Here is a 27,350-nt window from a genome sequence, read left to right on the forward strand (position 1 = left end):
TGGCTTATCAATATTTTCTCTTTCTTCCTGTTCAGTCTCGAAAGGTTGTACCTTTCTAAGAACTTGTCCATTTCTTCTAGGTTGTCCATTTTATTGGCATATAGTTGCTTGTAGTAGTCTCTTATGATCCTTTGTATTTCTGTGGTATCAGTTGTAATTACTCCTTTTTAATTTCTAATTTTATTGATTTGAATCCTCTCCCTTTTTTTCTTGATGAGTTCGGCTAAAGGTTTATCAATTTTATCTTTTCAAAAAACTAGGTTTTCATTTTATTCATATTTTCTATTGTTTTCTTCATCTCTATTTCATTTATTTCTGCCTGATTTTTATGATTTCTTTCCTTCTACTAACTTTGAGTTTTGGTTGTTCTTCTTTTGCTAGTTGCTTTAGGTGTGAGGTTGGGTTGTTTATGTGGGACTCTTCTTGTTTCTTGAGGTGAGATTGTATTGCTACACACTTACCTCTCAAAGCTGCTTTTGTTGTGTCCCATAGGTTTTGGGTCATTGTATCTTCATTATAATTTGTCAGTGGGTATTTTTTGATTTCCTCTTTGATTTCTTCAGTGATCGTTAGTTTAGTATCATATTGCTTAGTCTCCACCTGTTTGTGTTTTTTGCAGTTTTTTCTTGCAGTTGAATTATAGTCTCACAGCATTGTGGTCAGGAGATTTCAGTTTTCTTAAATTTACTGAGGTTTGATTTATGGCACAAGATGTGGTCTCTTCTGGAGTGTGTCATATTACCATTGATAGAGGTAAGAGGCTCCAGCAAATATAATAATGGCTGACATTTACTGAGTGCTTACTAGATGCCAGGCACTGGATTAAAGCTTAGATTAATTTGGAGGCAAACCATAGTATGACTGAGAACTTCATTCCAGAAATGGGAAAAGCTATACTTTGAGTTGTAAAATACTTGAAGCCTTAATCATATCAACTCTCAATTACTCAGGACATCACTTAGTTTCAGATATTATGTTACTCACCATTCACTACCCAGCCTGGTATATATGCAGCTCTATTCAATGGATGCCTTAAGTTTCGTGTGACAGCACTTGCTCCTCCAAGAGCCCGTACTTTTAAGCTATATCTGCCATTTTCTGAATAAGCCGTAAAATATCTTGAGTAGACGCCATCATTCTTGATAGAATCAGCACCTTGTTACCGAAGTGAAAGAATAAATTACTATTTTAAAGAAAATGAGAAATTTAAGCATTTTCTAAGCCAAGCATATGGGCTTTAGAAGCATATCCACTTGATTGGGCTTCCTACTTTGTGATTGACCCTTTAGAAAATATTTCCATTTTGCTCTGCCATCCAGTATCTCGTTGGATTGATTTCCTAGAGTCATTTTGTATCTATAGATACACATCTATATGTATGATATTACATATGCATATATGATATTACCCACACTTACACACCGATAGCTGTGTATGTATAAGTACTTTCATCTTTTCCACTTATATGCCCGTTACTATAGTGCTCTTACCATTTCACAGCCTAATGGTTTGCTTGCAGCTCTTACTTTACCTAAATATAATCATGTCATCTCTCTATTCAAATGAAAAGGGTCCCCACTAAAGGAAAAGTATCTCTTTTTTTGTCCTTTTAGGGCCACCACCCATAGCATATGGAGGTTCTCAGGCTAGGGGTTGAATCAGAGCTGGAGATGCTGGCCTACACCACAGCCAGGGCAACACGGGATCCGAACTGCATCTGAGACCTACACCACAGCTCATGGCAATGCCAGATTCTTAACCCACTGAGCAAGGCCAGGGGTTGAACCTGCATCCTCATGGATCCTAGTCAGGTTCGTTAACTGCTGAGCCCCGATGGGAACTCCCCAAAAAAGTATCTTTGACAGAGCATGACTAACACTGTGTGTCCTGCTCCCGCCCAGTCAGATCTGGTATTTGATGATGGCCAGTGACGTCCCCCCTCTCTTACTGCAGGTCTGCCTGCCCTTGGGCCTCAGTTCCCAAGACTGTATGTGAATTTTCCCAACTGTTGGGAAATTACTCTTGACCCCCCTCCCTTCCAGGGCCCCAAATTATACCACTTAATTCCATACTATTGCTAGTGTTTCATTCTCTCTGGCCAGACTTTCTGGATGACGTGCCCCTAAGAAACAAATACTTAGTGTTCTTTATGTTGCCCCCAATCTCTTGAAGGGGGCCTTACTATATGATGACAGATGTTGCTTGTCTAGATGACAAACAATAATGACAGTAAATAACACTTACTGAGTGCTTACTATGTGCGAGACTTCAAATCATTTTGTAGGTGTTACCTGGATGGAATGTCCTGCTTGTCTTGCTGTTTATCCATAATCTGTACCGATTTTTCTGGCTCCTGTCCCTCTGCCCCACACTGCCACAGGGACCCCATAACATATGAAAATATAGCTTTATTCAGAAAAACCTGTTAGGTACCTGCGCCGTTATCCAAAAGTTCCAAAACTTCTCTTTTCCCAGTATTTGATTCAATGAAAGCAGTCACACCGGCTCCAAGAATGGGGATATACCCTTGTAGAATTTCTGCATAGACAATCATCGGGCTGGGGAAGCTGCTTGTGTCTTTATTCATTTTAGCATTCACTGTGATTGGGGGCACAGCAGAATTTGATGCCTGTGAATTTACTGTAATTGTTAATGTTTCTGCGTCTGCTTTTGCTTGAAGACTGTAAGTCCAAACACCCACCTAAAAATTCAGGGGAAATATATTAAGTATCCAAGATCAAACTATGTTCTGGGTTTCCATTATCTCACTTTAAAATAGATTTTATAAGTGTGTTTCATAATACACATGGTTTTGAGAGTTTGAAGTTTTGAGGGAAAAGGATAAGACCTGAGGCAGCCCGGACAGGTCATCCTGACTGTCATGTTGCTTAGTGTCCAAACGCTGTGGGATCTCAGCTGGGAAAGATGGGTTTTGAAAAGTTTGCCCTGTTTTTCACCTTGCTCTTTGACCTGAAATCCCACAGGTCCTAGGATCTGGTGGTACCCAGCGATGAATGTGTTGCTATCTACACACCATGTTGCCTCTTCAAAATTATTCTTAGTCTACCTAATTTTCCCCTTCTTTTCCTTCCTCCTAATTAATAAGTTATTTTCGTTTTCTTACCCCTGTAATCTTAAGGACCATGACACATAGAAAGCATATTCTATTTTATCTTAATTTTGAAGATGATGCAAGTATTGGCACGCACATTTATGATATCAAAGAATGTACTTTCAGCTGTATGACAATTTACACGGACGTCTGCAAGCTGCTTGCTTGCTTACCTTTGCAGTTCCTGGAATACTGAGATGGGCCATTTTGGAAACGGCATCCACTGTGAAGCTTCCCATCAGTGTTCCATTGGGATCCAAGAGAGAAATATCGGGACGTTGTTGGACCCATGTGACAAGAAAGAATGTGTCCTTTCCCACGGTGCTGTCAATTATCACAGTGCCATTCAACCACTCATTACTGTTGAGTTTCAGTCCTTTGCTTTCAAGCTGTTTATGTATATTAAAAAATTAATGACTGGAGAATAGAGTGATTTTATTTTTTCTTTCTTTAGCATAGTTCCTACTTTCTAGCCTGAGAACAAACTTAAGTATGTCATACCACCTTAGTCTTGTGGTCTCTCTGAAAGGTCATTGAAATGTGACAGTTGACAGTCAGAAAATGTGGAAATATAGAGTCTGAGAACAGGATGGCATATAATAAAAGCATTGGAGCAGGGGACTGGGCTGTACAGTTAGAGGTATGGCCCTATTATTATTGTCCAGTTGTCTTGGCAAAGACTTCAGGCTTTAGCATTAGTGGGTGCTACAACCTTAGAGAAGGGTTTGCAGAGGTGTGTGTGTGTGTGTGTGTGTGTGTGTGTGTGTGTGTGCACATGCACACTGCTCTCAGTTTGCCCATCTTCATGATGATCTAAAAGAAAAGAAATCCTTGACGATGGTGACTTAACTATTTGTTAGAGACACAGTAAGGGAGGCCCTGAAGAGAGAAAATCAGGACCAGCAAATAATGAGACAAGCTCTTAGGGCTATTCTCCTGATGTGAAGTCTTGAAGTAAGTTTCCACACATTAGAGAGCATGTAGCACTAGGGGGTAAATGTGGAAAGAGGGAAAACCAATGTCTCTGAAAGTTGGAATCAAAAAGAGAAGTGAAAGATAGGACTTTTTTCCGAGAGGTGCTAAAAGGAAAGTTCTTTGAGTCTTTGTGGACATTCTCAGCAAGGAGAGCCAGCTTTATCCACTGACCAAAAAGTTCTTCCTCCAGAGGTGTCACTTGAGGAGCGATGAGCAATCCCACTTCCACATCGCACAGTGCTGATAGTAGGACAAGCGTTCTGCCATTGAACCCGATGGCTCGGTCGTGTGTTAAGTGGGCGTATCTAAGTCGGCAAGGCATTACTATCAGAGTCGAATTGGGATGTGAATGACAGTTTTAGCCTTCTCCTCGGGAAGGTTTAAGAAGGCAGAAGGCTCAACCTCATCATAGTACTGTGGGAAAACAACTAAATAAAGGGTGAGATGAGGTCTTCCCTCTATATCCCAGCAACACCGTCCAAATCCAAGTTCCTATCCACTCGGATTGTTATAACATGCCTCTGTCTTGTCACTATTCTCTCCCAAGAGGTGCCCACGCACATAAATCCAGGTTCACCTTTCAAAATGTGCTTTCCTTTTATTATTTCTCTATTTGCGAACCTTTAGGCATTTCATGTGAGTGGATCCGAACTTTCTGCCTCACCCTTCCATTCTCAAAACTTCAAAGTTTATACCTTCTGCATGCAAATGTCTGTTTTGTAACGGATCTCCCATTCTTCTCGTATATTTTAAAATTCCTTTGGAATATTCCATCTTAGTATCCTACCATTCACTCAATTACCAAGATTACAACAAAACACAAAATAATATCCTCAAAATCAGTTATCTCTCCTTACTTGTCAGTTTTACTCAATTTTCTATCATTATTCTCTCAGTCAACCATGGTGAAACCCTCAGATATAAGCTTTATTCTCCTTCAGTTTATTTTATGCATGCTACCAACCTAGATCTCAGACCAGTGTTTAATCTGAATGCGGAGTGAAGCTTCAAACCAGATCCCTAATCAGTCTGCATGTATTATCCTAACCTTACATCCTATAACTGCAGTCCTCCTCCTTGTCTGAGAGTAGAGGAAACTAGGTTTGTTCAGGTGATCGTGGCAGGTTTTAACGTAGGCAGTTGACTTGAATCGGAAGTTGGAAGACAGATGTCTTGGCTAAAGTCACGTGATACTGACTTGGAATGGATATAGATGGAAATAGAATTTTGTAATAATATATTTTGAAGAAAATAGGCTGTGTTGACATTTTACACAGGACATAAAAAAGAAGAATCAATTTACTAAAAGCTTTTCAGTGTAAGAATCAGAAAATAGTGGTGTTACTGAAACTCAGATGAGAAAAGGAGTTGAGGTGAATAGAGAGAAGAAAGGTGAATAAAACAAAAAGCTAGTGGAAAGAGTGATTGAAGAGTTAAGATAAATCTTATGCCTATAGATAGGCAATGACTGTTCAGTCCATTTATCATGAAAATTTATTTCTAAGATACATTCCTTCTACTTACAAACCACATTATTGATTTCATTTATCTAATTTAAATATAGCAGAAAAGTTGGGGAACTTGGAAGCATGAGCTTTTTAATGCATTCATAGAAAACTTGATTCTATATTATTGGACAAAGTCAATTTTTGGTGGAAAGTTTAACATTATTAGGATTTGATTTCATCCCTTAACTAAATCCTATGAGAAAGGAAAAATACATCTGATATTTCACTGCTTATATCACCATTTTACAGTTAATTTGGTCACATCTAAAGGATAATTTCTACCTAAGACTGATCTTTAAAATTTTAGTTAAAACTTACTTTAAGAAAAACATAGGACTCAAAGCTTATATCATCCAATTATTTTTGTTGGTTATGGGTAAATGCAAATAAAACCCCAAGGACTTTGAACTCTGACCTGAAGAGACTGCTGAGAGATATCGGTGTTTCCTGATGCGAGAGCCCCAAAAGCATCAATGAGGCCATTGTTCTCGGCTTCATCTGTAGCATAAAAATGGACTCCTCCTAAAAGGTAAATATATTAACTGGGTTGCTTTCTAGAAAATAAGTATTTTTCACATTTTAGTGATTAATAAGCTAACGCGGTAAGCAAAATCCTTGTTTCAGTATGTATTATTAAAATGGACCCCCCCCAAAAAAATGGACCCAAATCAGAGAGGTGTAAAGATGACTTCAGAAATGTTAATTTATATCGTCAGAACTAGGGAGTTCCCATTGCGGCTTAGCGGGTTGAGAACCTGACTAATAGCCACGAGGACATGGACTCCATCCTTGGCCTCACTCAGTGGATTAAGGATCTGGCATTGCCGTGAGCTGTGGTGCAGGTCACAGATGTGGCTCGAATCCCTCATTGCTGTAGTGTAGGACAGCAGCTGCAGCTCCAATTTGATTCCTAGCCTGGGAACTTCCATATGCCGCAGGTTATAAATAAATAAATAAATAGTCATAACTAGAAAGGTATAAAATACCTTCAACCCCACTTACAGAAATCTTCTATTCTGAAAATCATTAAATAATCATAGAATACAAAAGAAGACATTACAGTTCTATTAAAGCTCACAGACTTCATACAGCCCTTTGGGGGAATTATTCAGTTTCACTTAAGATACAGTTCTAACAGTGTCAGCTTTCAGGTTTTCCAGCCACAGTGGATTAGAATCAGAACATCAGAAAGGTTAAAGAGCTTTCATATGGAGGTATCCTGACGACAGCTGGCAATGAGGAGATAGGAAAATGGTCAGCAACAGAGACAAATCCACAAAAGCACTGCTTTTAGGTGGACGCTTTGAACAGAAATAAAACTTTGCAGTGGCTATGAAAAATTACTTTGTAATGATAGTAGTTTGTATAATTAAGTATTAAAAAGCCAGTACGTATTAGATAACATTAGAGGTTTGAGTCAATGCAATAACTGATATTCACAGCGTTATAAATCATGCATTCTCAACTGTGTGTAAGAAGCCCTGGAAACACGTAGTCTGTTTCATCACATCCCTGTATCTAAGACAATACCTACCCCACAGTTAATCTAGAAACGATGTTTTCGGCTGAGCTTGTTGAGCCCTCCCCTTGCCCCGCAGTCTGGGTCCTGGTCACGGGATCTCTCGCAGCCCATCCGTGTGCCTTTTGCGTTTTCATCCCAATGCGACTTTTGGGTCACGACCTGCTCGTTTCCCTCCCCTCTTTCCTCCAGTAAAAGGAAGCCCCTCATTCGGTGTCCAGCTCCAGTGTCACCTCGTCTCTCATGCCGTCTTCCCCGACTCTACAGCCCTGGCAGAATTAAAGGCTTCCTCTGCTCACATAGTGCTGACTCCTGTGCACGTCTCCTGTTATGAAGGAGTGTTTTCTGATTATGCTGCTTATTAGTAGTTTTATCTGTCTCTCCAGCCGGCTGGACTGGGAGGGCCTTGAGAAGAGAAATCAGTGTGGTTTAACTCTGATCCCAGGCTGCTGGCACAGCACCTGCCGAGCAGGAGCTCAAGAGAAGTTGAGTTGTCTGTCGCCCTGTACACTTCTGCACTGCTCTCAAAGAACTAGAATATCTGTCACATTTTACCTGTTGCCGTGCTCATCTCTATGACTGCTTTATCAGCACTTGGTCCCAGAGCAATAAAATGAATGATGGCCCCACTTTGTTTCACTTCATTGACACAAGCACCTGCAGTGTTGTCTTCTCCATCAGTCAGCAGCACTATTTCAGATCCATCTGTGTGTGAGTAAAGTTTTCTAACCACCTGCAGATATAACCAGAGCATTATTACAAGTGTCCCTAGATCAAAAGGACTTATGGAAGATTAGGGAAAATGTACATAGAAAATAAAGTGTGCAGGAAAAGAGAGCGCTTTTTAAAAATCTTAGAATCTGCAGTCAAAAATTTCGCTCAGGGAACTTAAACATATCTTTATTTCCTGTCCACTTGCTGTAGGGAATGTTTGCTCAAATGAAGTTTTTTGGGAGCAGGGCCATGGATAGTTCTACTTGGGTTAATTGTCATTGACATCTCAGTCTGGGGACTCAGGGCAACCAGACACCAAAATATAATGGCAGAGTGTGACACTAAATATTTTATGCTGTCTTTGACTAGAGTGCCTCCAACAAGCCTTCCGTGTATAAAGTCTGTTGCACTTACAGCTGGAGGCATTAAGAGTCCACCTCAGGAGTTCCCTCCGTGGCACAGTGGGTTAATGATTTGGCTCCTCTCTGTGGAGGCGCCAGTTCCATCCCTGGCCCAGCTCTGTGGGTTAAGGATCCAGCGTTGCTGCAGTCGTAGGTCACAGCCCTGGCTCCGATTCAGTCTCTGGCCTGGGAACTTCCATATGTCACGGGGCAGCTGAAGAGTCCACTCCAACTTTTTTTTAAGTTAATGATTCCAAATTAGGGACCTCTCAGATGTTTATAAGGAAAAGATGGAAAATTCTAAGCAGGTCAAGGTCAGGGATCTTGTATATAGTCACCTCTAATATTTACAAGCAGAAAACTAAGCATATTGGTGGTGCTCCAAGAATACACGACTGATTGAAATTGAGCTCCTTTCCTTTCTGCCTGAGCCACTGGTTCCTTCTCACCCTTCAAATCCTAGCTTAAACGTCACCTTAGAGAGAGCCTAGATGGGCCCTGTACCTAAAGTCGGGGTGCCATTGTCTTCCTGGTTACTCTGTTACACCACTCTGCATAGTTCCTGCTCATCCCATTCTCCACAGTCCTCGGTTATTGCTGAGGGAAACTGATTGATTGATTGATTATTGTCTGTTCCCCACTGGATTGGCATGCAAGCTTTGCTTGGCACATAAATAAATATTTGTGGAATAAAAATATACCGTGTTAGCTCTCGGCTCCCCATAATAAATATATGTTGAATGAATTATAATGGTATAGCTTCCACTATCCCATTATACCAATGAAGTAATTGAAGACTAGTGAAGTGACGAATCATGCTTGGGGCAGAAAGCTGGTACGTGGTAGTTGGAGTTTGAACCCAGGACTTCATGTTAGAAGGCTACAGCAGGAATGCCATGCACCTTATAAAAAGGGAGATTTAATAGGTTCAGAAGTAGCAGGACAGTTCACGTGAAGGAGCAAGGACTTCGTAAAATTAGTAGGATTTTAACAGCAGGATTTCCAACAACGGAAGGAAGGAAACATTTAAGGCAGAGAAATTGCATGAGGAGAGGTATGGAGGCTGTTGGTACATAGTGAGCTGGCAGAACAGTTTGTACATAAATTGCTGGGAGCAGAGAGCATTGGGAGGGGAGAAGTGAGAAAAAAGTGAGGGCAAGTTTATCAGAGAATGAGAAGCTCTTAAATAGCATCAGACAGAGGAGTTCAGACTTAATTGTATAAATTATTAGCAGACAGTGAAGATTTCTAATCAGAAAAATGACGCAATTGATATTAACTCTGAACTGAAGATCATTTGGATAAAAATGAGACTCATAATAATAGTTATGGTGAATTATATACTTGCTGTGTAATGAATACTGTTCGAGGTGTGAACATGTAATATTTCACTGGTCCCACAGTAATCCTGAGATAGGCATTCTTACCTGCCTATAGTTTATAGATAAAGCCTTGAGAATCCAAAGCGACTGAAAACTGGCCTAGATCCCGGAGCTAGGAAGGAGTAGAGCCCGTACTCTGATGTTAAAACTCCTGCTTCCGTTCTGACCGGTGTGCCCGACCCTGAGAGGGACTAACCTTCCTTCCTGCCGCAGGTCTTGCTGTGGTTCCTGCTGCATCCGCTTTAGCAGGATACCACTGGATTGCCGTAGCAGAATGTCACAGAAACTGAGATGAGGTGGACCAGTTTGAAATCACACCGTGTAACCTGCCGCATGGCCGTAAAACCTGATGACTTTTGCTGCCCAAACACTCTTACTTATTTCACTAACACTTACTGAGCACTGACCACTGCATGGTGACAGGACAGTCTGTGACCTCTCGGGGCTTATGCTCCGGTGGAATTGTAATAGTCATTTACTCACCCATTAGTTTAGTCACTGACTCACCAATCCATTAAATAATCAAGAACTGGGGTTTTGCACGTGCTCAGTACTCTGTTTCTTAGAATTAGTTATGTTAAAATTAGGCAGTAAATATTTGCAGCATCCCTTTACATAAAGATGTTCTAATAATAAAAACAACCTATATTTAGAAGTATGCTTTTCACCTCAAACGCTGTTTGAATCCCAGAGCAGATAGAAGTGCCTCCATTAGCAGTGGTAGGTAAGCTCCCCAAGAGCTTGTCTCTTTCGTTGCTGCCCGTTATTTGGATTAGATCACTTCTGATGCTGGCAGTGCCGTCAAAGTGCACCATCCCCACCCAGGATCCATTTTCAACAATCTGCATGAGGAAATACTTTGCTGCTTGATTCATTCGATTCAGGCGGTTAGAACTCTGAATAAAAAAGGGATAAGAAAAACAACCAAGTGATTTTTGCCTGGAAAATAACTGCACATCACACAAAATGAGTGAACACAATTTGCTAGTAAGAATTTTCTTTTTAGGCATTCCTGTCGTGGCTCAGTGGTAACAAACCTGACTGGTATCCATGAGGTTGTGGGTTCGATCCCTGGCCTTGCTCAGTGGGTTAAGGATCTGGCGTCGCTGTGAGCTGTGGTGTAGGTCACAGATGCAGCTTGGATCCAGCATTGCTGTGGCTGGTGTAGGCCTGCAGCTGTAGCTCCAACTGGACCCCTAGCCTGGGAACCTCCACATGCCCTGAGTGAAGCCCTAAAAAGACAAAAAAAAGAAAAAGAATTTTCTTTCTGTTGATAGTAGGTGGTATTATTAAAGGGAGCAATATGTTTTTAATTGATAAAATTTAAAAGTATAGTTGTGTGTATTGTGGAAACACACGTGTAGCAGAGTAATGAACACAGGCTGATCATCGTCCTCTGAGCACACAAATCTGAGGTGTGGAGTAGGACGGCGGTTGGGTTGGAGTTAGGGTGTGATGACTCGGGAACTAGGACGTGCCTCATTACTCTTGGGATCCTCTGCTCAGCTGTGTTGAGATGAAACCACTCCCCAGGTCCCATGGACTCCAGCTAGAGTCTGCAGTCTCCCCATTCTCTGCTCACTAGACTACCCAAAGGCTGAATTTACTCGAGCTGCAGCTAACTTATGAGGGGCCTCATCCCTCCCTCACTCATTTCCCCTTCTGCTATTAATCTCTCCCCACCGCATTTCCCCTGATGGGTTAATTGGAGTTGTTTCTGTGGTAAACCATTAGGAAGCATGTCCCTGTTCCCAGGTGAATACCCAGAAAGCACACCTCTTCATACACTTGTCTTTTGCAGTCCTTCAATACCAGGTGATCTGTGCAGCTCATCCCAAACTCGCCCAAACACCCCTCTGCTCTCCCCGGGACCAAATCACAGTGGAGGACGCCTACCGCCCCATCTCTGCGGGCCCTCTCTGCCACTTTAAACTTGGCTCTGCCTGCACCCCGTCTAGGGGAGGCCGCTCGTCTTCTCCCAATCGGGAAACTCATCTCTCCCCAGGGACACCTCCTAGAACACTTCGACGGACTGGTGTCTAGCCCTCTGAGGCTCTTTCCCAAACCCTGTGCTCTTGTTAATTATTTCATTCAGCTGTAGCATCCTCTGGCCTTTTCACTCGCCACCCAACCCCTGTTTGTTGATGACATTATTCTTGATCTTCAGCATATGCTGTGCGCGGCTTCAAATATGCCCTTCTTTTAGGGGCATTATCACCTTGCACCTGCTCATTTGTAGTCTGCTCATTTCAACAGTTATTTATTGAGTAACTTCATGTGATAAACCCTATTCTAGGCAGAAAGGATGCAAAGATGACTAAGACACTGTCTAAAGCCCTAGGTACATCGTTCCTAGAGAACAGAATTCCAAGTCCTAGAGGAGCTTGCAGTCTAGTGAGAGGGAAATGTTATACTTTCCATGTAACATATGGCAATAGAGACTTGCACAGATCACTGTGGGAGACCCACAGAAGGGCCCTTAGCCCGTCCTGAAAGACCAACCTGGAGGAAGTAGGTACCTACACCAGATTTTGAAGCATGAGTATGAGTTAACACATGAAGGGGAAAGGAGGGAAAATTTTCTCTATCCAACTATGAACTCTTTAAGCAAACAAGTCTCTGTTCTTAGAACTTAATACGATGCCTGCCATTCATTTAACGATGATAGAAGGAATGAATGGCTAAATCCGGACATATTCTTTTTTTTTGTCTTTTTGTCTTTTCAGGGCCACACCCACAGCATATGGAAGTTCTCAGGCTAGGGGGTCTAACTGGAGCTGTAGCCGCCGGCCTACACCACAGCCACAGCAATGTGGGATCTGAGCCACGTCTTCGACCTACACCACAGCTCACAGCAACGCTGGATCCCCAACCCACTGAGCGAGGCCAGGGATCGAACCCACAACCTCATGGTTCCTAGTCAGATTCATTAACCACTGCGCCACGATGGAAACTCCTGGACATACCTTCTTTGTGGTGATTTTTTGTCTGTGTCTTTGAGCATAAGGAGGTCATTTATATAGAGAATGCAAGAAAGATAAAGCCATGTTAAGAATTCTCCCCATTGATCTTGTTCATTGACTTGGAATGCAGTTTAAAAGCCTTCAGTCCACTATCTTCACATGTCTGTTAAGTTTTTCCAATAGATAAGGGGGGGGAGGTCAGGAAACATTTTCATATTTCAATCTTTAGTTCTGATTTTCTAACTAAAGCTTTGCTAATGAGCCTAGAAGTACTCCTCAAATTCTCCATTTTCTGGATAAAACAGAGGTTCTTGGATTAGGTCCTTCTAGCTCTATGGCCACCCTTTCATTGTAATATTCACTGCTCCTCTTGAGTTCATGACCACAGGAGGTGACGGTACTTAAGCCGCCATGCAACGTGGAACAGCCCAGGGGCAGGGAGCCTTCAGAGAGTTTTTAAGCATTCAGTCAAGGCTCTGACTCTACATTTAGAACAAGTGGGCACATGAACTTACTGACATGCTTCCGGACTTATCGAGAACTAAGCACACAATTCTCTCACTGATCTTCAGCAACGAGAAGACGGGTGCCGGGGGCGGTGCCACCATTACTTCTGTGATATTAAAATCCTCGGAGCTGCTGATCACCTCCCAGGTGCTTCTGGAATCGCACTTTTTATTCTGTAGGCTTGGAGCTTCTCGGTTATGGTTTTTTTCATTACAGAACTCAGCGACCTAAGAGGTTAATAAAATGACAAATAATTTTTATATTCAGTGTATTTAAAAACTCAACCACAAATCTAAAAAAATGAAAATCCTCCAAATATGTTGTTTATTGAATGAAATATGATTCACTGAGGAACCATTTAATAGTTAGGTAGATTTCCAATAATAATAATAATAGATTACACTAGTTGAGTGCTTACTATGTGCCAGTCAGTGTTCAAAGCATTCGATATTAATAGTCTAATCCCTCAAGTCACCTGCTCAGATATTTATAAAGTTCATCACATGTCCTTTGATTATAAATATACAATCTGAAGTAATTATTGGTATACTTACAGAATCAATACCTTGCATAAACATTATGGATGTCTTTTCAATTTGATATTTATCAGGGAAGAATTGACAATCTTTTTCATATAGTTTTGTATTAGCATCAGTTCTGCATGGCCTGGTTGCACAGCTGCCTCCTTGACACTTATGAACTCTGTTTATACCAGTAATACCTGTTGAGCACCTGAAAATATGTGACAGTTAGTCTTTGAGACAACCTAATCATTAACACTTTTTGAAAATCTTAAGTGGTCTTTGTATCAATGTTTATAATAATGATCTTTGTGTCAAGGTTTTGTTATTATTTGAATACCACATAGATCCTGTTTTGATAGTAAAGTTTAAGATTTTCTACCAGAGCACTTATCTGTATTTCAAGAAATTTTAGAAAGAAATTTTAAGTGGAATCTCCAGTATGTACAATGGCTGAGTTCTCTCCTGGGATTAAAGCTCCTTTTTCCCATTTACACTAATGGCTACAGGCTCTGCTTTTCCGAACACCTCTTGTAGTAGCTTGTGATGGTGAATGCACTGCAGGTGTCTGGACCAGGCACCTGGTGAAATCATTGACTCTAGGTACCACTTTAGCCTAAGACTCGTTGTATATTTTTTATTCAAAGAAGATATCCTCAAAAGTATGAAATGTTTCATACCTTCAGGTTTTAGTTTAGCTTGTAGGGCAGCCCTTTACACAGAACACTAACTTCAGTGCAAATGAGTTCTGGCAGCTGTGGCAGAGGTATAAAAATGTGTCAGCTTGGCTACCAAGTGCTTTTGAAGCTAGTGTATTTTAAATGGATAACCAGCCGCACCAGAGGCACATGGAATTTCCTGGGCCGGATATTGAATCCAAGCTGCAGCTGAGGCAATTCTGGGTCATTTAACCCACTGCCCTGGGCTGGGACTCAAACCTGCACTTCCGCAGTAACCCAGCTACTGCAGTTGGAGTCTTTTTTTATTTTTTATTTTTATTTTTTCAGGGCTGCACCCGCGGCATATGGAGGTTCCCAGGCTAGGGGTCTAATCGGAGCTACAGCTGCCGGCCTACATCACAGCCATAGCAAGTAGGATCCTTAACCCACTGAGAGAGGCCAGGGATCGAACCTGCAACCTCATGAATATTAGTCAGATTTGTTTTCCCTGCACCACGACAGGAACTCCTACAGTTGGATTCTTATCCCACTACGCCACAGTGAGAACTCCCAAGATAACCACCTACTTTAAAATACATTTTCAAAAAAAAAAAAAAAAACCAAAACAGAAAAGCATTGCTTTGTGACATAGCATCTGTTACCTGCATTGAGGTGAAAATGAATACATGGCTTTTGAAAGAACTCAAACTAAGGAAAAGAAGAAATTAAAGCCTGCAGTAATTTAGGACGATTTAAATGGCCATGCCTTGTCGCTTCAATTTTCTTTGACTTCGCGCTGTAGAAAGGCTCGTCATCATTGTACTCATCAAACACGCCCCAGCGGAGATGGGCCCACTCGTGCACAAGTGCTTTGCCTGTGGGGAGATATTCCAAATACAGGATCACGATTCAAGTGACAAAATTTGTCTCATATATTTCAGGAAAATTTTTATAAAAATATATTAAATAACTGCTAACATTTATTTTCTTGTTTATAAAAAAGCATATTGCCTTGCATTGCATTTTATTGTTAAATAGTATTTTTGGCATGTTATTTTTTTATTCCACAGCCTGTCAAATCAAATAAATACTTATTTTATATATATAAGCTATAGACGGGGCTTTGAGCTTTAGTTCTTGGGGCAGGAGGCAAAACGTCATAGATATTACATTGGTTTTTGACTCTGCAAACTCACTCCTGCCAATATCATAAACAGATATATAACATACCCATAGTACTAAATTTTCGTGAAAGTACAATTTGTTAAAAAATATCTATGCATGCTCCTTGGGGGGTTGTTAATAAAAAAAAACAAGACCGAAAAACACTACCATAGATCAACCTTACATAAGTTGAGGGAGGGTGTAAATGAGGTGATTAAATTATAGTACTTAGCACATAGAAGCATTAAGTGAAAACCATTATTGTTAATTATATATATTCATATATAATTTATATTTATATTTTATATTTATATAAAAGGTCTTAGGAACATAAAGATGAGTAAGATCTAGTCCTTGACTAGGATACGTTTAGAGAGAGAGGGAGTCAGAATTAAATTTTTTTTCCCAAAGAATTTCAGAGGGAATAGAAGAATAAAGGTAAATCCGAGCTTAAATTCAGAAAGAAGAAACATGTGGGATTTTTGTTTTAGCAATATTAGGAAAAATTTCAGAGGAGATAGAAATGGAGAAGGAGCCTGGAGTTCCCGTCGTGGCTCAGTGGTTAACGAATCCGACTAGGAACCATGAGGTTGCGGGTTCGGTCCCTGCCCTTGCTCAGTGGGTTAACGATCCGGCGTTGCCGTGAGCTGTGGTGTAGGTTGCAGACGCGGCTCGGATCCCGCGTTGCTGTGGCTCTGGTGTAGGCCGGTGGCTACAGCTCCGATTCAACCTCTAGCCTGGGAACCTCCATATGCCATGGGAGCGGCCCAAGAAATAGCAACAACAACAACAAAAAAGACAAAAAAAAAAAAAAAAAAAAAAAGAAATGGAGAAGGAGAGACTGGAAAAATAGTCTAGTCTACCAACTCAGATGTACTCGTGAGGCCTGAAATCGGGGGGGGGGATGTCAGTATTATGCAGTAGTCATATTCCTTCTTTAAGTCCTCGCTACTCGAAATGTGTTCCTTGCACCAGCAGTGTCAGCATCACCTGGGAACTAACAAGACATGCAGAATCTTGGGTCTACTCTAGACCTACTGACTCAGAATATTCTTATCAACAAGATCCCTAAGTTATTTCTTTGCACATTAAATTTTAAAAACACTGTTTTTACATTTCCTAGGCAAATGGAGCTAGATTGGTGTGAGTGAATTATATATATTCTGTGGCAGGAAAAAGCTCTCACATCAGCTACTGCAATAGGAATTTGGTGAAATGTAAGGAAATTTAAGTTAACTGCCCCTTGTGCTGAGCCAACTCTCAGACTCACTTCCTTTTCAGCTCATGACTGATTGCCTGGCTCCCATGCCCACCTTAGTTTGCTAAAATAGTAGATTACAGGTGCTCTGATCAAACACAGGTAACTAGGTGAGGAGATAATATGTTGGTTAGTTTAATTGTTGTGATCATTTCACTGTGTACATGTCTGTCAAGTCATCCTGCTGTATGTTTCAAACATATACAATTTTTCTTTTTAAAAAGCACACCCAGGAGTTCCCATCATGGCTCAGTGGTTAAATAATCTAACTAGGAACCATGAGGTTGCAGGTTCGATCCTTGGCCTTGCTCAGTGGGTTAAGGATCTGGCATTGCCATGAGCTGTGGTGTCACGGGTGTGGTGCAGATCTCACGTGGCTGTGGCTGTGGCTGGCAGCTACAGCTCCGATTTGACCCCTAGCCTGGGAACCTCTACATGCCGCAGGTGCGGCCCTAAAAAGACAAAAGCCAAAAAAAAAAAATTAAATAAAAATAAAAGGCATCCCCTCTGACTTAGAATCCCATTCCTATCCCCATCATTGTCTCAGTTCCCACTAGCCCTGTTCTCATTTCCAATAGCATTTCTGTGTGTGTGTGTGTGTGTTTTCTTTTAATATCTGCTCTGTCGGCAGCCCTCGGCCACACTGAAGGGCTGCTGCTCGGTGCCCAAGAGATCTTTCCAGGGAGTTATTGTTACTGTTGCTATCATTTTAGTTACAGATGGCGTAGATTTTGAGGAGTTTCTTCTTAAAGTTTTTCCCCAAAAGCCATGTTCTTTTTAAGGCACTCCTTTGAAGAATGTGGTTTTTTTTCATAAACACGTGTCTCACTGCATGGCAGAAGCACAAGTCTAGGAGGGAAAGAGGAACTGTCAGTTATGAGATGGGCCGAGATGGGCGGTTTGGGGAGAGAACAAGAGCTCAGATGAAGACGTTGGCTTTAAAGACTGGAGAAAGCCGTGCTCTTCTAAGACAGGTGGATGCTGGGGGAGAGGAAGGTGGACATGAGTTTGAAAGTAGAGAAGAAGACGGTAGGGACTCTGCTTTCTGCATCAAGGCATCTGTTAACTGATGGAGTTGAAAAGAGTGGTGAGCTTGAGAACATGGTAGAAGTTTAGGACAGGTGCTATTGGGGAGACGAGAGGAGGCAAGTCCAGTCATTGTTGCATGACTTTTAGGGCTTCACTGAGCTTGGAAAAGGTGTTATTTTATTTCATTTTTATTTGTATTTTGGCTGCATCCACGGCATGTGGAAGTTCCTGGGCCAGGAGTGGAATCCAAGCCACAGCTGTGACCTATGGCTTGGCTGTGGCTTGGCAAGGCTGGATCTTTAATCCACTGGGCCACAGTGGGAACTCCAAGGTTTTTTTTTTTTTTTTTAAGATATCAATTAGTTTTATAATTTTCTTTCACAAACTTGGAGACATATTGAGAGCCAAACGAAACTGGCTGGAAATTCAGTACAGAGAGCTTGGCAAGTTTAGTGAAACAAGGATGAGAGTGGTGAGGGAATGAGCTGTGTATAATGGTAGCTGACACGACTGACTTCACTGGACACGCCAGGTAGGAAAGAAAGTGTATCTAGAAGGGCACAAAGGATTATGGTGCCAAGGAGAACAAATACGGTCAGACCAAAGTATAGGGAGAGGGAAGCCTGGGCTGGGGTGGGGAGATGGCACTTTCTCGATTGGGGTGGGGAGCAGGTCCAGGCAGTGGTGAGGACCAGGTCTAGCTGACAGAGCCAGGACCTAAGGAATCTTCACTGAAGGGCAGTGGAGGAGGAAGAGGTGATTCTGGGCTGTAAATATGCAGGAAGGCGTTTATTGAGTAGTGACATGTGGATTGAGCCTTCCTTTGATATTTTTCATTTTCCTGTAAAAAATAATGTGCATTCTAGTTCATTTGGGACAATGATCTTAACTTTCAGTTTTAACCAGATGAAATTGCTATTTTAATAGGTAAAAAATTATCTCTTGTAGATCAAGTTCATCTGGTTAAAGGAATAGTTGGAATAATAACAGCAGCAGCTAACAGCCTATGAGTGTTTTTTCTTGGCTAGGAACTGTCATCTTGGCCCTTTTCAGATTTTCATGCATCTGTCTTCCATAGGGGTGACATGTGATTGATTAATATCCAGCAGTAGAGAACTAAAAAATTAAAATCTAAAAATTATTCCTTTGAATTTTCATTGTGGTTCAGCAGGTTAAGAACCCGACTAGTATCCATGAAGATGTGGGTTTGATCCCTGGTCTTGCTCCGGCTGTGGCGTGGGTCACAGATATGACTTGGATACTGTCCTGCTGTGATTGTGGCTGGCAGCTGCAGCTCCAGGTTGACCCCTAGTCTGGGAACTTCCATATGCTGCAAGTGCAGCCCTAAAAAGAAAAAAAAATATATTCCTTAGGAAAAGCATGTATTATAGCTGCAAATTTCTGAAGACATTGGAATGAGTACAATGAGAAAGATCATCTGGTTTAACATCCCCAACAATTCTTTAAGGTAAGAGCTCTATGCACTGTTTTTAGGGAATAAGCTCAGAGAGCCTAGGTCACCTGTCCAAGGTCACCCACAGCTGTAGTGGGTCAGGATTTGAACCTAGGAACTCTGGCTCCAAGGCTTGTACACAGAACATGGCTACAAATCTGCTTGTTGGAATCATTGCAAAATGCTTGTTTTAACCAAAATTCCTACCTGATGGTCCAAATTCATTTTGCTTTTTTCCGAGTACAAAGTCGGGGGTGAAATGGATGTATTCTGCTTTTTCTCCACACTCGGTGAACTGCTTGGTATACGGCTCGTCTCTACCTGGGACGGTCGGTGGTGCAACAATGACATCAGCCTGCGAATGTTTCAAGAGATTTTTAAACCGTCAGAATAGAAATGACATTTGTCTGAAAAACTCAGAAATGATTAATTTAGGTCAAAACTGAGAAGCAGCAGAGAAAATGCTTGTAAGAGAAGCTTTTTGACTTACGTGTTTGTAGCTTTCCTGTTTTGGCCTCTTGTATTGTGTGATGTTCTTCCAGCTCTCTGGAATTAATATTGATACATTTTTGAAATAGAATCTTTTTTCTGTGGCTTCAAACAGGTATGTAGATGCAGCAGTCACCATGTCCTATTATTAGAGGAAAAATACGAGAAGATGGCCACGTGAGTGTGGAGTAAATGAGCAGGTGCTCATCACAGGCCCTTCCCAAAGTAAGAGTAGAGAGAAGGCCCATTCTCTCTATCTGCCAGTCTGTTCATTTTGCCGTATTCTAGGTTCCACATATAAGCGAGATCATGTGGTGCTTGTCTTTCTCTTTCTGACTCATTTCACTTAGTATGAGAATCTCTAGTCGCATCCATGTTGCTGCAAACGGCATTATTTCATTCTTTTTTATGGCTTGCGTTTGCCAAAGGGGAGGGAGAAGGGAGTGGGATGGACTGGGAGTTTGGGGTTGGTAGATGAGAACTCTTATGTTTAGAATCGATAAGCAACAAAGCCCTGTTGTACTGCACAGGAAACGACACCCAACCTCTTGGGCTAGACCGTGATAGAAGATAGTGTGATAAAAGAATGCGTACACATGTCTGACTGGGTCACCGTGCAGTACAGAGACATTGTCACAACATTGTAAATCAACTATATTTTAAGTAAAAAAACAAGAAAGCTGAAAAAAAAGGGTAGATAGAAAAAGCAACTAGTAGCAGGTTTCTCCCTCACAATTCCCACACTATCAACTGTCCGTCCAAAATTATAGCTTAATTCTGCTCATTAAAGTCTTCGAGTTTTCCATAATCCTTCAACAAAGGGAAAATTCTGCTGTTTGGTGCTGTGAGAAATTGTATAAAATAATAATGGCGTAGACTGTAGAGTCACCCACTTAGTTCCAACACTGGCATTAGCGCTTTCTGGGTGATAGAACTTGGCCAGTATTTATGCAACCCTCTGAAGCTGTTTCTTCATCCCTTAAGTGAACTATTACAGCCTGTCTTTGGGGTTGTAAACATGGAATAAGTTATAAAGTCCTGGACACGTAGCAGTCATAAAACTGCCTGGTGTCATTACTGTTGGTCAATCTTCGCAGAGAACAGTCTCAGCTGGAACAAGCGGGGGAGAAGGGGCTCTGGGGTGGCTCAGAGAAAAGGTTTTTATTATCCCTCAACTCAGGGAAAGCAGCTGGACTGGAAGCCTAGACTGGGATTGGAGTGGAGTGATGGCAGAATTCGTAGGAGAGGCCAGGCTTTCGGATCATAGGCAGATCCTTTTGCTCTGTCACCCAGTTGAAAATACAATCACCTTATATTGTTCAGTATCCTGAAGCCAAAGATCCCATGATTAGTAAGAGAAATAGCCTCTCTGGAGCTTACTGTCTCCTGGCAGAATAGATTGGCGGCGAGTTCCTGTGGTAACACTCTGCCTCGCCAAGTCCATTGAGTAACTGAGGGAGCTGGGTGCTGGGTGAGAGGTCAAGCTCTTCATCGCTGGCAACATCCAATCCAAGTCTACGCCGTTGTTTCCTCCCCCTGAGGGCTCCTGACCTACATGAGCCCCCAAGAGAATTATTCTCCCTCGGGAATTCCAGGGCTCCCCTGTGTTCTCATGAAGAGAGTCTGCCGTGCTGACTCACACACACCGACGAGACCAGCCAACAGATTGGGTGCAGAGCCGGGGCCCGTCAGGATCCAGGGTACAAAGGACTGAGGGCCCAGAGCACTGGCTAGGAGTTAGGAAGAGCACTGCAGAGATCTCCTCAAGCAGATAGGTTACTTCTCCGCTGGCAAAAGCAGATGAAAGACTTCTCTACCTGTCCCCTAAGAAGCTCTCGCCTCTTTATTTATTTATTTTTTCTTTTGGGGGTGGGGGGGATACTTAGAGCTCAACCAGTTGCTACTTTCTTCACTGCAAGAGTGAAGGCCTTCTCTGTGCCCAGGAGATACAAGTGTGTTTCTAATTTCAGCTGTGGTACAGTTCAGGAAAGTAGGCTTGCTGCATCCAGTTGTGGGGGCTGAGCACTGCACAAGTCCAAGGGATTCCATTTGCTTTGTAGTCTCATGGTTCTGTATAACTGCCTTGGTCACCTGTGTGTTCCCAGGTCATGAGGTGTTTCACAGACCCTACATCAGGTGACTGTGATACCTTGGGGTATGCCGAGGTGGTTAATAGTGTTCCTTCTGTGAATTCCTATAATAATCTCGTTGGATCAAAGAAGGTTATGATATCAAATTTTCAAAAAAATAATTACTCTAAAACCCCAAAGATATGAACAGAAGGAAGAAGGGCAGTTCCCTGGTGGTGCAGCAAGCTAAGGATCGGCTTTGTCCCTGCCATGGTGCAGGGTGTGATTCCTGACCCAGGAACTTCCACGTGCCTCAGGCACGGCCAATAAATAAGAAATAAAAATAAAAGGAATAAGGAAAGTTGGCAATTGAAAGTCAGGTCATAAATTATGACTCAATTTAACACAAATTTTATTATGGTTAGAATAAAGTTATGTCCACAAGTTGGTTCACCAGTTACAAAAAAAGAGTGATTTTTGCCATCTTACATAAGCTGGAACGCAAACCCAGATCTGACACCTTCAAAGCCCATGTGCTGGATTTCAGACCTCAGCTCTGATTGTACTATTTGCTCATTTTATTCATTTATTTATTTTTGTCTTTTGTCTTTTACGGCCGCACCCACGGCATGTGGAGGTTCCCAGGCTTGGGGTCCAATCAGAACTGGAGCCGCCAGCCTACACCACAGCCACAGCAACGTGGGATCTGATTCACATCTGCGGCCTACAGCACAGTTCATGGCAATGCCGGGTCCTTAACCCACTGAGCGAGGCCAGGGGTCAAATCTGCATCCTCATGGATGCCAACCGCTGAGCCACAATGGGAACTCCTGATTGTTCTATTTAATGTGACCTGGGAAAAGTTCTTTCCTTCTCCGAACCCCAGTTTTCTCTTCCGTGTCATGTGGACGAGAGGATTTCACCGTGCTGCCTGGTGGTATTAGTGGAAGCACTTGTGGAGAGCTGGGAGAATGCCGGGGATTGTTGTCTTGTCTAGGAATGGCGACTAACAGTAAATCCTTTCCTCGTGCATTCCCAAGAGGACCGCTTCCACAGCATTTCCATCCCTGTAAGTAATGCTTCCAAGTACTGACCTCTGATACTCCGAGGCCTTGATTCTGCTCAACTGTCCTGGACACTATCAAGCCATCTTTCAGAATCAGCTCTATCAACTGCCTCTCAAGCCTGTGTTCTTCAGTAAAGGGATCTTTGCATTTTCCTGGAATCCAGTAGGTGTCAAATGACTGAAGACCACTGTGCCTAAGACTATGCGGAATGAGTCACGAACGGCTGCCACAGAACCACCTGCTCGTGACTGAGGTCAAGCCCGTCAGCTGCGGACGGATAACGACACCCAGGCAGAAGGCTAACACTGTGTGTGTAAGGACACGGCCGTGGAAGAACTGAAGATGAGGAAGCAGTCCACGTCTCTGTCAGGGGCAGAGAGAACGGTCGCACACGGCTGCCACAGCCGTCTCTGTGCAGCGTGGGATACTGCAGTGCAAAGAAACCGGAAACCGGAGGCCTCACTCCAACCCAGAGCCTTTCTCTTCTCCATCCATGCTTCCCAGGAACTCATTAGCTCTCATGGCTTGAAATCTCACCCCCACCCAGATTTCTTCCCTGAATCCAGATTCCCAGCTCCAGCATGTGGATATCTAGCAAGCATCCCAAATTCAGATTTTGAATTGAGTAACTTTTGACTTCTCAACTGCAAAAGTATCTCCACTTACGTCTTTCCCTTCTCAGTCGATGATAATTTCACCCTTCTAAGTATTCAGACCCAAACCGCTGAAGTCCTGACTTCTTTTTTGCCTCCTCCCCTCCCTTACCCAACACATGTATATCATCACCATATTTCTCTGTGGTCACTTCACTGATGAAGAAAAAGTCCAGGATCACACCACGTTAATGATCCCTACCCACGACATGTGCTGGCCTGGTCACTGTCCCTTTACCTACCCAGTGGCCGCCTACCCAGTGGCCGCCTACACCTCTGTGCCCCAGCAGAGCTGTGGGTTGGCCAGGGGTGGGGGACCTCTGTGCTGAAGCAGAGCTGGTGCAGGATGGGACCTCTCTGCCCCAGCAGAGCTAGGGCATGATGGGACCTCTGTGCCATAGCAGAGCTGGTGCAGGAGGGACCTCTGTGCCACAGCAGAGCTGGTACAGGACAGGTGACAAGAAAAGCCCCCTGCAGAGTTTCCTCAGCACTGCCGCCCCAGTGACCCCAGAACAGTCATGAGCACACACCTCTCCTCTGCTCAGAGCCTTGTATGGATTCTCATCTCGCTCGGAGTGAAAGTCCAGATCTTTCCAGCGGTCTGGGACCTGCTGCCTTTCCCCTTTAGCTCTCCCCAGCCTTCCTCCTGCCCGTTCACTGTTGCTTCTTGGTCACATCAAGCATGCGGTCCCCTCCATGCCACTGCACCTGCTGTCCCCCGCCCCCCAGGTCTCCGTGGCCCTTCCCTCACGCACCTCGGGCCTCCGTCAATGTCACGTCCACAGTGAGGCCTCCCCTGATACCCCGCGGGAGACGGTAACACACATTGTCCCGTCCAGCCCTGCCAGCCCTGCCCATCCCCTCGCTGACTTATTCCACTGCCTAGCAGCTCACTACCCCTGACCTGCTCTGCACCGGCACGCTCCTGGTACCTCTGTAATCTGGAAAGAATGTGTGCTCAGCAGATCAGGGCCCTGGAAAAATCCCTGCTCCTTCTCCTGGCATGCCATGAGCAAGCCTTCAGTAAACAACTGTTTAAAGAGCAGACGGGTTCAACTGCCGATTCACAGGCAGAGAAACTGAGGATCGGGAGGTCCCTGCGCCTTTTGGGCTTTGGTCCTGTGGTGAGACAGGGTAGAACCCGTCTGAAACCCTTGCTTCTCACTGCCCAGTCCTGCATCGTCCTCACTGCCCATGCTGCTTTTAGACTTCTGGAGACATTTCCATTGCAGTCATTAGCTACTAACTTGTCTTCTTCTCTGCAGTTCAAACCAGAGAATTCCATTCCTTCCTTACCTTTATCTCTGTGATGAGTGTTTCATCTTCTGGCACAGCAGGGTCTATAGCAATGAGGACGCCCTCGTAGCCATTGGCGTTCAGCTGAACCAAGGAAGTTCTGGACCCTTGCAGCAGGTGTAGGACCAAGAGGAGGACAGAGCTGAAGAAACCCATCCTCCCTCTTGAGTCGTTCTGGCCCAGGGCTGGCTTGTTCAAGAGGCTTTTCTTTCACCTTTAATCTTTTCATATATATATGTGCTCCTAGACATTATCAAGGTTGGCTGATTATGGGGCATTGACTGTGTAAAGGTCAACGTTACATATGTGGGAAAATATTTGACTTCAGTTTACACAATCATTTTATTGTATGTTATTCTAAAAATGATCTGAATCATAGCAGAGTTCAGATCCTTTTACAAAATATATTGTACATACTCCATTTGGGATACATTTTTTATACTTTCTAATTACGGCTAATTTCTTCTATATAACATAGTTTGTATTTTCTGAAGAGTGCAATATGAAAATAAATACAATGCTGTAATGAAACTAATAGAAACAGTAACACTAATTTTATTATTCAGGTGACAGAGTGATGTAATTTTCGTTTACATTAGTTACAGTATAAACAATAGAAAAAATATAAGATTACTAAATGTAAGTAGTACCAAATTAGATGAGGTAGCTTTGAAATCTAAATTTAAAGGCTGATAAATTAAGGCAGATTTGATAAATTTTTAAGAATCCTGTCAGTAAAGAATGAATAGAACTTGTTTTCATACAAGTATATCAAAAAAGTCTAGTAGGAAATTCCCCCTGTGGCTCAGCGGTAATGAGCCCGACTAGGATCCATGAGGATGTGCGTTGGATCCCTGGCCTCACTCAGTGAGTTAAGGATCCACTGTTGCCGTGAGCTGTGGTGTAGGTCACAGACGTGGACTGGATCCCATGTTGCTGTGGCTGTGGTGTAGTATGGCCGCTGTAGCTCTGATTCAACCCCTAGCCAGGGAAATTCCATATGCCACAGGTGCGGCCCTACAAAAAAAAAAAAAAAAAAAAAAAAAAAAAAAAAAAAAAGTTCTGGTATGTGTTGGTTATTGAGCCAGAGTAAATAATATTGATAGTTTATATTTACTCAGTTTTGCCAGGGCATAGATTCTCCCACTTAATCTTCATTGCAACTTTGGGATGTATGTATGTATATTATCTTCATTTTAGTTTTGGAGAAACTGAAGCACACAATTTCAGCAACTTGCCAGGGTCACATAACTAGTAAACAGCAGAGACAGTATTTGAACCCAATATTTTTACTCCAGATTTAGTCACTTCATAATAAGGCAATATTGTTTAATAAGGCAAATAACATATTAGGAGCTTTTAAAATAGAGAAAAGGAGTGAGGTTAGTTGTGAGGATGAATGTAGAAGGTCTAGTCCTCCAGGATGCCCACTCTCATCGCTGTCATTCAACATCGTACTGGATGTCCCAGCCGCAGCAATCAGACAAGCAATAGAAATAAATCACATCCGAACGGGAAGAGAAGAGGTTAAGTCATCGCCATATACAGATGACATGATACTGGATATAGAAAACCCTAAGGCCTCCACACAAAAACTACTTGAACTGATCAATGAATTCAGCAAAGATTAATACTCAGAATTCGGTGGCATTTCTGTATGCTAACAATGAAATACTAGAAAATGAATGTAAAAATACAATACCTTTTAAGATCACACCAAGAATAATTAAATACCTAGGAATAAACCTGACCAAGGAAGTGAAAGACTTATAGCTGAGAACTGTAAAGCATTAATCAAGGAAATTACAGAGGATTCAAAAAATGGAGAGATAGTCCGTGCTCTTGGATTGGAAGAATTAATATCATTAAAATGGCCGTACAACCCAAAGCAATCTGCAGATTCAGTGTAATCCCTATCAAATTACCCATGACATTTTTTTCACAGAACTACAACAAACAATCCAAAAACTTATATGGAACCATAAAAAGACCCAGAATTGCCAAAGCAATTCTGAGGAACAAAAACAAAGCAGGAGGCATGACTCTCCCAGACTTCAGACAATATTACAAAGCTACAATAATCAAGACAGTGTAGTATTGGTACAAAAACAGACATACGGACCAATGGACGAGAATAGAGAACCCAGAAATAAACCCAGACACCTATGGTCAATTAATCTTCAACAAAGGAGGCAAGAATATGAAATGGGGAAAAAGTCCTCCAGCAAGTGGTACTGGAAAAACTGGACAGCCACATGTAAATCAATGAAACTAGAACACACCCTCACACCGTGCACAAAAATAAACTCAAAATGGTTCAAAGACTTAAACATAAGACAAGACATCATCAAACTCCTAGAAGAGATACAGGCAAAACATTCTCTGACATCAACCTTACAAATGTGTTCTCAGGTCAGTCTCCCAAAGCATCAGAAATCAAAGCAAAAATAAACCAGTGGGATCTAACCAAACCTACAAACCTTTGCATAGCAATGAAATCATTACAAAAACCTAAAAGACAACTTATAGAATTGGAGAAAATAATTGCAAATGATGCAACCAACAAGGGCTAATCTCCAAAATATACAAAAAACTATACAAATCTATACCA

The 27,350-nt window shown here is 42.4% G+C and overlaps 2 protein-coding genes across 6 annotated transcripts in view; one reads left to right on the plus strand and one right to left on the minus strand.

Annotated features, from left to right (window-relative positions):
• CLCA4 (calcium-activated chloride channel regulator 4) overlaps nucleotides 1-25,749 on the minus strand; it is a 30,551-nt gene extending 4,802 nt beyond the window's left edge. Inside the window, exons 1-12 of the mRNA XM_001926978.5 lie at nucleotides 24,740-25,749; nucleotides 19,656-19,796; nucleotides 19,373-19,520; nucleotides 15,028-15,136; nucleotides 13,636-13,813; nucleotides 13,090-13,308; nucleotides 10,280-10,507; nucleotides 7,670-7,847; nucleotides 6,011-6,117; nucleotides 3,286-3,501; nucleotides 2,434-2,701; nucleotides 985-1,155 (exon numbers count right to left, since the gene is read on the minus strand). Of these exons, the coding sequence (XP_001927013.4) occupies nucleotides 985-1,155; nucleotides 2,434-2,701; nucleotides 3,286-3,501; nucleotides 6,011-6,117; nucleotides 7,670-7,847; nucleotides 10,280-10,507; nucleotides 13,090-13,308; nucleotides 13,636-13,813; nucleotides 15,028-15,136; nucleotides 19,373-19,520; nucleotides 19,656-19,796; nucleotides 24,740-24,895 (2,119 nt within the window). The 5' untranslated portion in view covers nucleotides 24,896-25,749. The remainder of the gene's footprint in view (nucleotides 1-984; nucleotides 1,156-2,433; nucleotides 2,702-3,285; nucleotides 3,502-6,010; nucleotides 6,118-7,669; nucleotides 7,848-10,279; nucleotides 10,508-13,089; nucleotides 13,309-13,635; nucleotides 13,814-15,027; nucleotides 15,137-19,372; nucleotides 19,521-19,655; nucleotides 19,797-24,739) is intronic.
• Nucleotides 1-27,350, plus strand: part of ODF2L (outer dense fiber of sperm tails 2 like) — a 409,562-nt gene that overhangs the window by 171,324 nt on the left and 210,888 nt on the right. The gene's annotated exons all lie outside the window — the stretch shown is intronic.

The sequence above is a fragment of the Sus scrofa genome, chromosome 4 (assembly GCF_000003025.6).
Source record: "Sus scrofa isolate TJ Tabasco breed Duroc chromosome 4, Sscrofa11.1, whole genome shotgun sequence".
Lineage (NCBI taxonomy): Eukaryota > Metazoa > Chordata > Mammalia > Artiodactyla > Suidae > Sus > Sus scrofa.